Source organism: Acomys minous, assembly GCF_964271855.1.
Source record: "Acomys minous genome assembly, chromosome: 17".
Taxonomy (NCBI): Eukaryota; Metazoa; Chordata; class Mammalia; order Rodentia; family Muridae; genus Acomys; species Acomys minous.
This window is the reverse complement of record NC_140500.1, coordinates 46,815,025-46,831,635: the sequence shown is the minus strand read 5'-3', so window position 1 is coordinate 46,831,635 and position 16,611 is coordinate 46,815,025. Positions and strand designations below refer to the sequence as shown.

General features: G+C 43.6%; 2 protein-coding genes across 5 annotated transcripts in view; one reads left to right on the top strand and one right to left on the bottom strand.

The window, feature by feature from the left end:
- Nucleotides 1-16,611, bottom strand: part of FRMD4B (FERM domain containing 4B) — a 311,527-nt gene that overhangs the window by 35,586 nt on the left and 259,330 nt on the right. For all 4 annotated transcript variants that reach the window (XM_084765731.1, XM_084765728.1, XM_084765729.1 and 1 more), the window contains 4 exons: nt 8,225-8,308; nt 6,709-6,774; nt 3,887-3,944; nt 1,945-2,031 (listed from right to left, as the gene is read on the bottom strand). In XM_084765731.1, the coding sequence (XP_084621857.1) occupies nt 1,945-2,031; nt 3,887-3,944; nt 6,709-6,774; nt 8,225-8,308 (295 nt within the window). The remainder of the gene's footprint in view (nt 1-1,944; nt 2,032-3,886; nt 3,945-6,708; nt 6,775-8,224; nt 8,309-16,611) is intronic.
- LOC311588289 (large ribosomal subunit protein bL27m-like) lies at nt 12,779-13,808 on the top strand. The gene has a single exon (XM_084765814.1). The coding sequence runs from the start codon at nt 13,151-13,153 to the stop codon at nt 13,589-13,591; it is 441 nt and encodes a 146-aa protein (XP_084621940.1). The 5' UTR covers nt 12,779-13,150; the 3' UTR covers nt 13,592-13,808.

Here is a 16,611-nt window from a genome sequence, read left to right as displayed (position 1 = left end):
CCCTTTAAATTATGCATTCTTGGAACGTGTGCAAGCCGGCCAGGAAAGAGCCTTGCAGAACACGCTCCTGCCCCAAGCTGAGATCAGTAGGTTACAGAAAGCAATAAGTCCACGGAAGCAAGACCCACCATTAGATTTTTAACAAACGGAAGCAAACCACAGCAGAGTGGACACTTGGGATGATGAAGAAGGGCAGGGCAAGGAGGTGACAGCGCAAGGCGACATCTAACATCCTGTCAGAAGCGAGTGGCAGGTCTTGAGAATGAAAGAGGAAAAACTGCACATTGAAAAAAAAGGAAGTGGCTCCTGACCTGTGTCTAGACTCTGGAATGGACAAGCCTGCCTGATTGTGATCGGTGTGAAGCAATGTGTACCGATTTTTATGAAGCTGTGAGTGTAAAGCAAGGCCAGTGAGTCATGAGCACTAGAGAGGAAACGGAGCTCAGGATTTGTTGTGCGGATCTGACTCACCACTACTTGAGGAGGAAATCTGCTTGCTCATTTTTGTCTCTCTATGCACTGGGAACGCAGATTTATTAAGGAAAGAACTCGGAGAGTGGGAGGGGCCGCAGGGAAGGAGTGCTGAGATTGCTCGTTGTTGTTGTTGTTGTTGTTATTTTTAAGAAACATTTCCGTCTTGTGAGAATTTCCTGCTTAGTGCTTATCAAGCCCTTCTAGTTGATTATGAGTTTGCAAATGTGTTTAGTAAAACTGAACCAGACTCGTATGTGTTCTTTACAGAAAAGGAAAGTTTCAGGACAGACTAATGAGCCAAACCATAGTAATACAGGTGAGCTATGCCTTAAGAAAACAAGACAGGCAACGGCTTGGCTAGCACTCTTTATTGTGCTCTGTGTCCTGGGCTCTCAGCCCCACCCACAGTGGAAACTGTAATGTCCATCAAAAGAGAATTAGTACTTAGTTAGGTGTGGTGGCTCACACCTGTAATCCCAGAATTGGGTGGAGGGTGGACAGGAGGATCGAGAAGGAGCGAGAGACTCTGTTAAAAAGATTATGTGTATCCACATACTGGAATGCTAGCTAGGTGGCTTTTAAAAGTGGCGAGAGGGCTGGGGAATGCAGCAACTGCCTGGCTTTTGCCAGGCCCTGGATTTGATCCCCAGCATTCCTTATTCCAATAGATGTTGCTCACAGGGCTGACAGAAACTACAGGCTAGCTGTGTGAGCAGCACAGGAGGGTAGACAGGCAGTTAAATGCTGCTTTATTGTTTTTGCTAATAGTTCTCTAATAGGCAGCCTCAACGCCCAACTAGTCTGGCCCAGCAGAGCTGGATGGACATGGGAAAGGGAGCCACGGTCTCTCTGCCTCTCAGATACTAGGATTACAACGATATGACGATAAGTAGTAAGTTCTTTAGCTTTGGAAAACCCAAATCTGATAGATTCTGGCCCTTTAACCTATTAAGTTGGTTTTTTTTTTCTTTACAGAAAGCGGATATGTTTGATATAAAAGAGAGTGAAAATAAAGATAAGCAAAATTAGCTACAATTGTGGAAAGATTGCTTGTAACCATTTTATTGAGAAATAATCACTGGAAAAACTTTGGGCTTAAATCAGCAAAGTGCAGGGGCTGTAAGCAATGTTAGTTTTGTAGCTAAACCTTCATGTTAGGTTATTTACTGCCTTGGAACAGACAGCCAGATATGGCCAGGTGCGGTGGCACACACATATAATCCTAGCACTTGTGAGGTGGAGGCAGAAGAATCAGTTTGTGCTGCATGAGAGCCTGTTGCGGAACTGTGTAGACTGTGCATAAATGACTTATTTTTAAAAGTTACATGTAACACAAGTAGCCTCCGTAGAACAGTTAACTCAGCAAAGTTCACTAGTAGCAGAGAGTGTTCAAGGTGGCCCCTGAAAGTGACCTTCTCATTTCTAGAACATTCAAGGTTCTCCTGAGTTTCTGCAGCCGTTCACACTTACTTTCCGAGGCTTCACTTTGTCTTGTAAATCATACTGGCCGATCCCTTTGTAGCTGATCCCAAGCCACCATGGAAGTCCCTGCTTGTCCTAAAAGGTAGAGAACACATGAGACCCACGATCTAACTGTTATGTCTTGTAGGGGGGAAGCCCTATCTGTCGATTTCTTTCCTTAACCAGTATCAACAAGGCAAATTAAATCTGTCCGGGTAAACAGGAACCACACTAAAACTTGTTAAAATATCTTCTTAGGATCTCTTCAAATAATACACACAGGAGCGAGCCAATGTTGCTATTATCATCCAAAAGACTGAGGCATTACTGTTTTGATTAAACGTTGGAGAGAATAAAAAAAATTGAATTCAACCAAGAATTAATCCAGTACAAAGTTAGCTTTTTTTTTTTTTAAAGACTCTTTGTTCTCTTAGTTAAACAACCAGCTCTAAAGGCTGGAAAGTTTCCAAGGGATTACCAGGAGAAAACAGAGGTTCCAAGCCTTGTTCTCAGAATACAATGGACAATGAACAGGGTTAAGAAGCAAGAATATCTTTTGGGGAACTGAACAGTTCCACAACATCTGAGGAGTGGAGATATATATAAAATGTGTTTCTAAATTTGTTTATTGTGGTTTTTTTCCCAATTAAAATAATTCACTGAGAGAGGGACAGAAAACTTTAGGCTTGGGCATGTATGTATATACAGAGCAGAATCCGTGAGAATTAAGATTCAATTAGTATACATTTTTAGCACAGGTGTCCTCAATATGAAAGTGTGTACTATCTGATTTCCCTACATCTGCAATGGTAGAGATGTCAACATTGCCATGACATCATAAGTCACCAAAGAGCTAATCAGTTATAAAATTATGCTTCTCTCAAACAAAACTCCCTTCATCTATGCTTCATCCTTTATCATCAAAACAGTTCTTAGCCAGACTCTTCCTGCTTGCCAGCATGAGAAGAAAAAGCACAGGATGAGGGCGTGATGCTGCAAATTTTGCAAAATCTTTAGCATTTCCCATAGATGATCACAGGAACACTGAAGACTGGCATGACTGTCGCACAGAAGGGTGAGCACATGAGGAGCCGGGAGCATCCGAGAGGTAAATAATGGAAAAAAAAAACCCACTAAGGGCAGATGTGAGAACGACCTAGAACTGCAGGTGAAATTCAGTGGTATAATATGGACTCAGTATGCCATGATGCCATGGGTCCTAGGTTCAATATCCAGCATTCAGGGGAAGCAGGGTGGGAAGGAGGGGGAGGGGAAAGATGAGGGAGGGAGAGAGGGAGGAAGAGGGAGAGAGAGGGGGAAAAGAGAGTGAGGGAGAGAGAGGGGGAGAGGGAGAAAGGGAGAGGGAGAGGAAGAGAGGGAGAGGGAGAGAGAGAGAGAGACATAGAGAGAGAGACAGAGAGAGAGACAGAGAGACAGAGAGAGAAAGACAGAGAGAGAGAGAGAGAGAGAGAGAGAGAGAGAGAGAGAGAGAGAGAAGAAGACGGGAAAGCACCTGAATGTAGCATTTTGCAAAAAATTTTGTGCTTTATTATTTGTTAAAAATGATAATGGACTTAAAATACTTATAATAACAATTTTATTTAAAATGCTGAGATTTTGGGGCTGGAGGGATGGCTCAGTAGTTCAGAGCACTGGCTGGTATTCTAAAAGGACCAGAGTTTAGCTCCCAGCACTCACATAGTAGTTAACAACCATTTCTTACTCAGGTTTCTGGGAATCTGATACCTCTTCTGGCTTCTGTGGGCACTGCATGTATGCAGGCAAACACACATGCAAATAAAGAAATGTTTTAAAAGATAATTAAAAACACTGCAAATTCTAGACACAGCTCACACATACATTTAGATGCTGTTTTAGACAGCTGGCACTGTTCAGGGCCTTGCACAACTTGGTGGGCATTGCAGAAAACTGGAATATCAGAAGCACTTACCTTCACTGCATAGTAATGAACTCCATAGGTTGGTAGGGCTTCTACTATTTTCATATACCTAAGGAAAATGGACATATACCATAAGCTTATTGAAACAGTGAAAGGGCCCTTTGGGAAAACCTGATTCCAGGAAACACAATTTGCTCCTTTAATCATGTCTAAGCTTGTTGACTCAAGTGGAAAAAGAATAATAAACTGTTGTAAGGAATAATGTGGTTTGTACTTTATGCAAAGGTCGGAGCTTTCTAATAAAAGACATACAGCTAAGGTTTCTACAACTTACCTAAAGATTGTATTAACATTGCAAATTTTTAGGAAAGATTTACTTATATACTTATTTATTTATTTTTGGTTTTTTGAGACAGGGTTTCTTTGTGTATCTCTGGATGACTTGAATCTTGATCTGTAGACCAGGCTGGCCTGGAACTCAGAGTGCTGTGATAAAAGGCATGTGCCACTATGCCTGGACTATTTATGCACATGATGCATATGGTATTTTGTATGTGTGTGCATCTGCACACCAGAAGAGGTCATCAGAATACATAGGGCTGCAATTTGGAAGGTTGTGAACCCCTATGTGGGAGCTCGGAATTAAACTCAGGGCCTCTGAAAGAACAGCCGGTTCTCTTAAGTGTTGCACAATCTCTCTAGCCCCACATGGCAAAGATCGTATGGCAAATACTTAATACACAAGCAGTAAAATCAACTTTTAAGTCAGGTATGGTGGCACATGTCACCACTTCTATATTTGTTTAAGAAGGTACTGAAGGTACTGTGCACTTTTAAGGAATGGGCTGGACTGTGTAAGAATTCTTTGTCCCCAAGAAACTGGAGTCTGTATTTAATTTGAGGGGACTTTCCCCCCCTCAAAAACATTAATGTTTTTATTTATTATTTGAGACTTCAAAACAATATATTTTGATCATTCTAATTAGAAGAGGTTTTTAAAAACGGCTTTGTGAAGATTAATTTCTTTAGACAGTGTAATCACTAACTTGGTAATTTCTTACCTACATGCCCTACATGCAAAGGAATATAAAGAGTATGAGGGGGCGAAGTGAATGTGCCAAGATCAAGGAGAGATCAAGCACACAAGAGTGGAGCAGGGAACTGAACTCCACAGAAGACCAAGCTAACCAAGTTAAACAGTCTGTCTGCAACCACACAACAAGGACCAAGAGAGGTAAAAAGGCTTTGTTCAAGTGAGGACACTTCCTAATGTACACACCAGCCTGACTAAAATCCTTCAGGAATATTATCTTCCTATCCTTGCCTCTTCCCCGGTGCCTCTTCCTCACCCACTGGCCCAGGAAACAAATACAATGAATGGAAATGTCAAGGGTTCAACCTTAGAACTGTTGACTTCTACCTTCTGCCTGGAGCACCACAGGTGTGCTATGAAAATGAGATTCCAGCGGAGAAGTGAGACTGTGAGGAAGACTGTGTCCCCACCAAGGGACAGGCAACCACGGTCCTGGCCTCACTTCTCACATGACCTATGCCACTCTCAGCAGTTCTTAGTCTTTCTCTTTAAGTTATGACCCTGAAAAGTTACTCTCCAGCTACTGGAACAATCGTGAACTAAAGCATATTGGTTTTCATAATCTTAAGAGCTTATTGTATCAAGTGAGGAGTTCTTAATGAATCAATTCTTTTACTCTATGCAGTGAAACAACATAGCAGAAGATGGGTGTGGTGGCACTTATAGTTCCAGCTAGTGGGAGGCAGATGGAGCCAGAATTCAAAGCTATCCTTAACTACTTAGTTAGTTCAGGGTTAACCTGTCTATATGAGGCTGAATATTATCTATCAATCAATCTATCTATCTATCTATCTATCTATCTATCTGTGCTGGATAGTTTTATGTCAACTTGACACAAGTTAAAGTCATCTAAGAAGAGGGAACTTCAGTTAAGAAAATACATACATAAGATGAGGTTATAGGCAAACCTGTAGGGAATTTTCTTAACTCATGATTGATCAGAGAGGGCCCAACACATTGTGGGTAGTACCACACCTAGGCTGGTGGTCCTGGGTTCTATAACAAAACAGGCTGTGCAAGCTGTGGAGAGTAAGCCAGTAAGCAGCACTCCTTCTCGGCTTCTGCATCAGTTTGTGCCTCCAGGTTCCTGCCCTGATTGAGTTCCTGTCCTCACTTCCTTTGGTGATGAACTATCATGTAGAAGCATAAGCCAAAGAAACCCTTTTCCCCCATGTTGCTTTGGTCATGGTGTTTTGTCATAGCAATAGAAAACCTAACTAAGATACTATCTACCATCACCTATCTACCTACCATCATCCATCTATCTATCTATCTATCTATCTATCTATCTATCTATCTATCTATCTATCTATCTCCTACCTATCTGCAAGTAATGATTATAGTCTGTTCTTGGTAGGAAGAAGAAGAGGAAGAAGAAGAGGAAGAAGAAGAAGAAGAAGAAGAAGAAGAAGAAGAAGAAGAAGAAGAAGAAGAAGAACAACAACAACAACAACAACAACAACAACAACGATGACTCCAACAGCAAGTGTATTGTGAGTTCTATCCAAAGAAGAGTCACAAACTGAATTTTCATCTTCCCTTTGAGAATGTTGGAAGATTTGGCAGCATCATGCCTGAACTCAAAGCTAAGTCACCTTACCTGTGCCCAGGATAACAATCCTTGTCACCATCATCCTCACCATTCCCTAGGTGGCCAACACTTCCCTCTCTGTTACCGGCCCCGCCCTGGGAAGCATCTGAACTGGTAACACCCATGTGTGGAATCACCAAGATGCTTTCTTTAAAACTGTATCTAGGCAAGAAGAAAAATGATACTTACTGGACCACAGCTTGACCCCGAGTCAGACCTTTGATTTTCAAATAATGCTCAATCACTCTGTCCTCACTGCAAAACAGGGAAATAAGCATGGTGACATGTGACTTTATGACATCCAGATTCCATGTCTACATTCTTGGGTAGCCACTGGAAACCTGAGAGGAACATCCTTGTTTGGGAGGCAAAGTGGCATCCTCTGCTGCTGCTGTAGGAGCCTTGCTCCAAAGCTTAGCGCATGACTACTTCCATATGACCTTTTACTTTTAATATAATTTTATCATTCGTACTCGTATCTTTAAATGTCATTTACTAGGAAACAAAACAAGATGAATTCATCAAATGGAAAAGTAATATTCTAGATCATTGTACTAGATATAAAGCACAAATATTAAAGACTAGTTGAAGTAATCTAGAGTTGGAGTAACATTGTTGAGGTAATTTTGAGCCTAAGACCTCGTCTCTTGTTGATTTAAAAAGAGCCCGGTGGTGGTGGTGGTGGCGCAGTCAGGTGGTGGTGGCTCATGCCTTTAATCCCAGCACTAGGGAGGTAGAGGCTGGTGGATCTCTGCGAGTTCGAGGCCAGCCTGGTCTACGGTGTGAATCTAGGACAGCCAAGGCTACACAGAGAAACCCTGTCTTGAGAAACAAAACAACAACAAAAACAAAAATTAAAAGAGAGATGTAATGCAACTGGTAGAGTGCTTGCCTAGTATGTGCAAAACTCTCCCATAAATCCCTGGTACTACATAAACCAGGCATAATGGCCCACACCTATAACCCCAGCACTTGGGAGGTGGAGGCAGAAAAACCAGAAGTTCAAGGTCATCTCTTGACCTTACAACATCCTTACAGAAGGAGTTCTGGGAAGCCTGGGCTATATAAGACTCTTTTCATTACTTTTCTTTTCTTTTTTTTTTCTCCTTAAGAAAAAAAAAGTATTTTAAGAGAGGTAAACCTGCTTTGAGTCTGAACACTATCTGAAATACTCTTGTTATTACCATTTTGGACACAGTAAGAGGAGAGACTGTGCTGAAGTTTCAGCCTTTCTTCAGACCCCACTTTGCCCTACATTTCAGCTTGCTCTTCTAGTCACATCCCAAGTGTAACCCCAAGAACACAAGCATCTCTCTGAGACCAATCACCATCCACTCCACCCTACTCACGCCACTCCTCTGCTTTTTAAAAGAAACTCTTATTTAACAATGATTTATTTGTTCAGAAGATTCCAGAGTCAGAATGCAATGATGCCTCTGTGTCTAATTTCACTGTACATTTGGGAAATGTATTCCAGCTTTCATACCTAAAGCTATCAAAATAGGATATGTTGTCATCTTTATTTCACAATTTGTGTGTGGGCAAAAGAAGGCCACTTTCAGGGTTTGGAGACTGAAACCATGGAGAATATGTTTACAAGGAATACGAGTAATGTGAAAGGAAAAAAGTGACTCTCTTTTGTTCCCTGCTAGCTCTCAGTGCTCAGTGGAGACTGTGACCTCAGCACCAGGCTCCCTTGGCTTACCAGTAAGCAAGTGATGGATGTTCCTGAAGGGTTTTGGTTGGAAAGATGGGCAGTGTCTTCAAGTCCTTCCTGGCGTTCTCATCACTGGAAAGAAACACAATACATTAATACCAGACTGTCACCTGAAGAGACATCCAATCAGGTCCCCCCTGATCAAGTGACCCGGATAGGGACCTTAGTCCCTGTCACTCACTAGAGAGCACCCTCAAAGAAGACAACCATATATTTTACTTTGGAGTCTCTTAATACCTTCTGTGAGCATTAATTTCATTACATAAGATGAGTAAGAGTGCATGTTTTTCATATTTTACTTTTACACAGCATCTTCATATTCCATTATACACCTTTCCATGTTCTGGAAGCATCACCTGAATCATCTCTAGGAGTTCCTCATATTCCTTGTGTTGGAAGGCCAGTCACCACAGAACCACTCACAGAATGTTCTTAAACATTAAAACAGCTTACTTAGGCACTCCTGTCACTCGTCTGTCACTTCCCTATCACCTCTCAAATACAATGGACCAAGCCAATGAGCTTTGGAAAGTTAGTCTCTGCAGAAATCTCTGGAATATAAGATGGGAGAACATGTCTCTGATAGACTCAAGGGAACCCTCACATCACCCACACTGAACTAAAAATATACTCGTATACAGTTTAGACATTCTATAACTATAAAACCGACAAGTTCTATATGAAATGAACACATTCTAGTGGTTAAGAGAAAGGTGTGGTCTTTGTGGAGAACATGTAATATGAGCTAGTGAGAGCTCGTCATGTGCTATATGAGAGAAAAGATTCTCTAGCTGCCCCGAGAGGGAGCAAACATGATTCGAGAAGGTCTTTTAGCTTCTCAGACACATGTGTCAACCCAGAGAGCCCTGGTGTTCCCCGCACAGAGTCATGCGAACTCCTCCTCTCCCCAGCTCCCAGGTCTTCCTCTCTTCCCACTAGCCCAACTGTGTTGGAAGTCTAAGGACTGGGCACCGTGCAGTGCATTTAGGGGCACATTCTCCTCTTGTTAGGATGGATGCCAGTCTTCTCATGCAGAAGGCATCATTCTCCATGTTTTTCTGGTAAAGCTGCGAGGTTCAGAGGCACCAAGTCACTTGCTAACTCTTCACGCCCATTGTATAGAGGACAATTAGACACCAGTCTGTTTGGCTCCTAAGGCCAGGTTCTGAACCACTGTGTTCTGACTCCCAGGTGGCTTCCCAGGACACTATCCTAGACTGCTAAGGTGAGCATAACCTCTTACTCTCTGTGATGGCTTCTTCTGTTTGTTAGCTCGATGGGATTTACAGACACCATGGGAACACACACCTGGGTGTGCGTATCAGGGCATTTGCAGGAAGGTTTAAAAGGGGAGCAAATGCCCACTCTGAGTGTGGGTAGCACCACCCCAAGGGCTGAGGTCATGGATTGATAAAGGGAGGAAAGCCAACTGATTGCCATCATTCACCTCCCTTTGCTTTTTGACTATGGAAAGAATGCAACTAGCTGCCTCACGCTCCAGCTCTCATGATCTCACTGCTGTGCGTTCCCCACCGCCACCCCCCCACCCCCGCCATGATGGACTGTATCTCCTTGAACTGTGAGCCAAAATAAACCTGTCCTTTCTTAGGTTACTTCATGTCTGGTATTTGGTCACAGCAATGAAACAAATAGCTAATACACACACACTCCCCCAAGGTGCAAAGGAAAACTCTGGCAAGTTTTAAGACTTATTACTTAGTCATTTTTACATTAACTTCATGTATTAGTAACTTTTCTGTGGCTGTGATAAAACTCTACGACTAGGGCAACTTATAGAGGAAAGGGTTGACTCTGAGCTCACAGCTCCAGAGACATGAATCCATCACCACGATGGCAGAGAAGCATGACAGCAAGCTGCAGATGTGACAGCTGAAGCAGAAGCAGAGTGCTCACATCTGGAACTGAAGGTAGGAAGCATAAGGTGGACTCAAAATGGCAAGCATCTTTTGAAATCTCAACATTCTCCCCAAGTGACATCCTTCCTGTAGCAAGGCCTCATCTCCTAAGCTGCTTCCAACAGTCACCAGCTGGGGACCAAGTATTCAAATGCCTGGACTATGGGGAACATGTCATTAAAACCCACATTTCCCATTATACTGACGCCCATGAACCTCCTTGTAGAGGATCACACGTTGGACTAAGAGTGAGTTTTCTTTCAAATCATTCATCTAGCCCTCATAGACCAAGTGCACATCCATATCATGGAAGGGATCCAAAAGAAAGCGAGAAAAACAACAAGATACCGGGGATCAAAGCACAGCCTCAAGTTGATCCTTGTGGCCTGCACCTATCGCTAGGAATTAGAGTTTGCTCACCCCTATTACTTAGTCAAGTGAAAAGCTTTTCCCTTGTTTTCTGTTTTTATCTATTCTAGAGATTTCTTCGGAGATCAGCTTTCCAAAGATGGCTGACTTGTCCCATTGCGTTTCGGAGGGTGACAGGGAAACAGCAGAAGAGTGACAGCCATCATTGTCAGATGTCTATGCTGAAGACCCCAAAGAGGGTTCCACGTACACTCCAGGTGTTTTCCTAAGAGGAGGGCTGGGGCCTACCTGAAGATGAAAGACTTAGCTTTCTTAATCGCTACAGGAAATAAAAAGTCACTTGGCTCCTGTTCTTACAGAAGAATAACACTCACTTGGAAGCTGAGCGGTAGGGTTTAATCAAACTGACAATCTTGGCAAACTGGTTTGTACTTCCAGAAAAATCAACATACACTACAGTCCAATGTATTCATATTAAAGGTCACCTGCCTGCTCCTAGGACTGATATTTATTTTCTTAATAATTTCATGTTCTAGCCTTCAACCCCACCCCACCCCCACCCTGCTGATTTTGGAAACCAGGATCTTGCGACGTAGTCTAAGCTGGCCTCAAATTAATGATCCTCCAATCTCTGTCTCTCCAATACCGTACTATCAGGGAGGAATCACCACACAGGGCTAGGACAGTACTTTTTGCTGCTGCTCATCACCAGCAACACCCGTATGATGCTGTATTTTAGATCCAGGTGACCCACAAGGCACGCTCCACGAACCAGTGGTCCAAGGGCAGCATCTGGGATAACTTTGCTTTACAGTTAATTTTTGTGGCAATGAGACTTCAGAAGACTGGAAGTTATTTCTCATACATTTACTTATTCACTTGCAGTAAGTGCAAAATGCATGCATAACATGGAGAACTTTCATATAATGTATTGACTTTTATATCACAGAAGTGAGTGAGGCCGGAGAGATAGCTCAGTTGTTAACAGCGCTTGCTCTTGTAGCAGCCGTGGGTTCAATTGTAAGCACATGGAGGCTCACAATCATCTGTAGTTCTACTTCCGGGGCATCTGACATCTTTTCTGAGGGCAGCAGGCACAGCATGCATGTGATGTACATACAGGCATGAAGGCAAAACACTCACAGATATAAATAAGAAATAACTTCAAAAAGAGTTATAAAAATGCAGTCAAGACAAAAGAGGCAAGGGTCGGGGAAAGCAAGGGAGGTGCTGTATCCACTATTCTACCCAGCAGACTGACTGATGAGAGTAAGTACCAATGGACCCTTGAAGCTCTGGCTCTTTAAGATATAGCACTGGCCCTATGTCCCACCCAATGCAAGCATCTTGAACACTGAGATCTTCAGTGTATGGCTGACAGTCACAAGCACATACTGTGTCTAGCCCAGCTCTGTGTTTCAAATGATCAATACTGCCTGTTAGACGCTTCAAAGCTGAATTTTGCTCTTGGAGACGTCATCCTGCCAAGACCTCTCGAGAAAGATTTTTATTCTAGACAGCCAGAGCCTATCCCAATCATAAGATGTGATGTTTATATGATCCTCCTTCACTGCAAAACTGTGCTGTTGTTTGCCTAGAAATGCTGGCTGGATAAATCAATAACCTCCCAAAGGTTGATCATGAGCCATCATACTAAACAATGACTATTCACTCAAGAGCTTCCTTCTGTGCTGACCCCATCCCCCAGGGACAGCTAATACAGGCACATTAACAGGAAAGCAGCAAGGCAATGATTTCAAGGAGCTCCAATTAGCTTAAGAAGAAGCCAGCAGGAGCGGGAGGGATGGCTCATCCGTTAAGAACACGCACTGCTCTTACAGAGGACCTGAGTTGGGTCCCAGAACCCACTTTGGATGACTCACAACCACCTGTAACCCCAGCTCCAGGGGATCTAACACCTCTTCTGAACTCCACCAACACCAGGACCCACATGTGCACAGGCAGCCCACACAGACACGGATAAACACATAAGTAAAAATATAATACAACAATGAGATCTCCATATGCACAGGCTTTGCACCCATGGGCTCAACCAACTACAGCTTGAAAATGTGAAGAAAAAAAAAAAACAAACAAACCGAGCCTGTGCCACAGACTAACTTTTCCTGGTCATTATTGTATAAGCAATACAGTAACCATGACCTACATAACACTTTCATTGCAGTAAGCTTAACTCATGGAGAGGTGATTCAAAGAAAACAGGCCTGCGTGTGTGGGTTACATGCAAATACTAGACTACTTTATATAAGGGACTTGAGCGTCTCAGATTTTAGCAGGAAGAGAGGAGAGGTCTTAGAACCAGTTCCTCACGGACATCAATACACTCCTCTCTGCTTCAGAGACAGATCACGGGGTGGAGAGAGGGGGCGTTTCGGGCAGTGATTTTATTTATATGGTGCTATAAAGAAGCGTATGTGCATCTGTCAGGACCTGTAGAACTATATACTTGTCTATGGACTTTTATCACGAATGCATCACACTTCTGCATGATATTATTATCAGGAGGAGCCATGGGTGGGAAGAAGTGAGCTACAGAGGAACTCAGCACGGACTGCTCAGTTTTCCTTTCAGTTTAAAACTCTAAAAACAGAGCGAATGCGAAGCAAACATGGCGGTGGCCGTCCTTTCGCTGAGTACTAGGGCAGCAGCCCTCCTGAGCCCCACGGCACCTGCAGCTCTCGCTGTCAGATACACATCCAAGAAGACAGGCGGAAGCTCTAAGAACCTTGGTGGCAAATCACGAGGCAAACACTATGGCATCAAGAAAATGGAAAGTCACTATGTTCACGCTGGCAACATCCTTGGGACTCAGCGTCAGTTTAGATGGCACCCGGGCGCCCATGTGGGGCTTGGGAAGAGCAAGTGTTTCTATGCCCTGGAAGAAGGGATAGTCCGCTACACCAAAGAGGCCTACGTGCCCAATCCCAAAAACTCGGAGGCTGTGGAACTGGTCACCAGTCTTCCCAAGGGTGCTGTGCTCTACAAGACTTTTGTCCACGTGGTTCCTGCCAAGCCTGAGGGCACCTTCAAACTGGTGGTCATGCTTTGAAGGCCTGCTGAGACCACTGGATGGAGACTGGAGCCCAGGTCACAGGAGCAAGTGAGAGCGGAAGGTCAAGGGTCAGGGTGAGGACAAGGTCTCCACAGAAGAGGCCTGCTGGATGGTGACTCTGCAGGAGTCTTTGTGCTGTGACTTCTGGAAACTCTTTGTGGCACGAGCAACAATAAAGCTAGCTGGCCAGGACAGCCACGGCTACACAGAGAAACCCTGTCTTGAAAAAACCAAAAATAAATAAATAAAGCTAGCTAGAAAAAAAAAAAACTCTAAAAATATAGTCTACTAAGAACAAAAAGAAGAGAGCTTTAGATTAGTGGTCTCCCTTCTACCATGTCTCCCGTCTCCTCCCTCCTTCCCTCTCTTTCTTTCTTCTTTCTTTCTTCTTTCTTTTCTTTCTTTCTTTCTTTCTTTCTTTCTTTCTTTCTTTCTTTCTTTCTTTCTTTCTTCTCCAAGACAGAGTTTCTTACACAGGGTTTCTCTATGTAGCCCTGGCTGTCCTGGAACTCACTCTTTAGACCAGGCCGGTTCACAGATGCACCTGCCTCTGCTTACTGAGTACTGGAATTAAAGGCACGTGCCACCACATCCAGCTAGATCAGTGGTTTTCTACTGGGGTGACTCTGCCCCCCAGGAAATGAGAGCACTGAAGCTTTCTTAACAGTCACGATTAAGGAAGGAGCTATTACTGGTACATTTTGGATAGAGGGCAGAAGACTGTTCCACAGGGCACAGTACAGCTCCCAGCTGCAAAGAGCCATCTCACTCCATTCCATAGAGGCCAGCTTTTAAAAGCCTGAATTAGAACATTACAAACAAATCTGAGGTTGCTGGGAGCATAGCTCAGAGACGACAACCTGTCTACTCTGTGTGTGTGTGTGTGTGTGTGTGTGTGTGTGTGTGTGTGTGTGTGTGTGTGTGTCTTGGGGTTTACTACAAAGCAGCTACCATCCCAACATTGAGGGTGTATGGTACGTGCCTTTAATCAGAGCACTAGGGACCTAGTGATAGGTATAGAGTGAGTTGAAGGCTGGCCTGGGCTATGTAAGATGCTGCCTTAAAACTAAATGAAACAAAACATACAAACAATAACAAAAGAAAATGAAGCAAAGAGGAGAAAGAGGAAGGAGCAGAGGAGAAGGAAGAGGTTGTCGCCACAAGTTTCAGGTATGGTGACACATGCCTATAATCCTGGCACTAGAAAGGCTGAAACTGTGAGGAGGTTCCCAAGTTTGAGGCCGGCTTGAGTTGAAGAGCAATTTCCAGGCCAGGCACGCCTAGGCTATACAACAAGACCTGGTCTTAAATAATAACAAAACACAGGAAGGAAAAGACCAGAGTATTTGACCCTGCTGCTTTCTGGAACCTATCTTTTACACACAGAGGCTTTATTTTCTCATGCCTTTCCAGTTCTTTTTTGTTGTTGTTGTTGAGAATTTTGTAATTTTTAGTTTATTTTAAAAAACAGCAATATTATAAGAAACACTGGAGATCTCAGACACAAATGCGCAAAGCAAGCCACACAAGGAGACAGGTCCTGGAAGAGGAAGCGGGTATCGGGGTGGCGGCAGCTGTCACCCTAACACTTGAAGGCTGAAGCAGGGGGATCATGAGTTTGGGGCAAGCCTAGGACATACAGTGAGACTTCTGCAAAAAGCTAACCCTGAGGGATGGAAGACAAACAGCATGAGACACTGAGGCATGATGGGAAATGAAGGGGTGCCTCCATCACATGGGTTTTACTCATCCCAAGGTGAGAATATCAAAACCCAAAACTTTACTCCCCGCACCTAATATGCCCAAAGAGCATGACTTGGCCCAGCAGCCTTAAACATGCTTGAAACACCCTGGCCTGTGGAAAGAGCTCAACTAGTAAAGTGTTTACGGTACAAACAGGAGCACCTGGGTTGGATCCCCTGAGCTCGCATAATAAAGCTGGGTACAGCGGTGCACAGTCACAATCCCAGTGCTGGGAAGGTAGAGAAAGCAGGTCCCTCCAGCTCCCTGGCCAGTCAGCCTTGTCTATGTGGTGACCTCCCGGCCAGTGGAGACCTTGTCTCCGAACAGCAAGGTGGACAATACCTGGGGAGTGACACTGAGGCTGACCTCTGATCCTTATGCGCATGTTCAAATGTACACACACACACACACACACCACACTAACTTACAATTGAGAAAATTACTGGAGACTACTAAAGTATAAAAAATGTCCTGAAATTTATTAACTAATTCTTTGGCGATGTGATCGCAGGGCTGAGTGGAAACTGCAGTTCACCTTTTGCAGACTTTTCTTTCCCTAAAGTCAGATCTGGACACACATGAAAGGCTAAAGATTTTAATCTCATTTCTGGCTGCCTTGCCCTTTCTGAGGTGTGGCTAACCTTTACATGGCACAACTTGGGGCATTATCACACCATGATAAAGAACGAAGAAGTACCCAATCTCTCCCACAGGCAGAAGCTGAAATCCTCTCCCGTCCCTAATTAATCCGGTTGGCCCATGTTTTACTGTGTGCTAGTAGCAAGGACAGCCAATATAGATGCTTTTTGTTATGTGCAGCCCCAAAGGAAAGTTCTAATAGTATGAAATAGATAGATATTGGATACTGGGGGGAAGTGATCATATTTTGCCAATCTCAGAGAGCTAAACTTTAGAAATGTTGTATGACGATTGTGTTTAAAAACAAGTAAATGAACACTCAAAAAGTCCAATTCTACAGGGTTTTATGTCAAATATCTGAATATAACTCAGTAACTGCCCGCTGCCCAGCATATCAAACACCAGATTACCATTATACAGATCTCCCCCCGCCCCCACCGTGTGTGTGTGTGTGTGTGTGTGTGTGTGTGTGTGTACACTCGTGCAGGTGTGCAGGTGCATGTGCACACATGCCTTCTGAGCTTAACTTGGCTTCCGGTTTAAGATAATTAATTATCAGCGTAAGTTGTTAGTAGCGCAGAGTGAAGGAGACATGTAAGTAATTTACGCAAGCATGGAATCAGGACATTCTCAAG

Excerpts from the sequence above, each read along its gene's own strand:
- LOC311588289 (XM_084765814.1), top strand. The coding sequence starts at position 13,151 with ATGGCGGTGGCCGTCCTTTCGCTGAGTACTAGGGCAGCAGCCCTCCTG.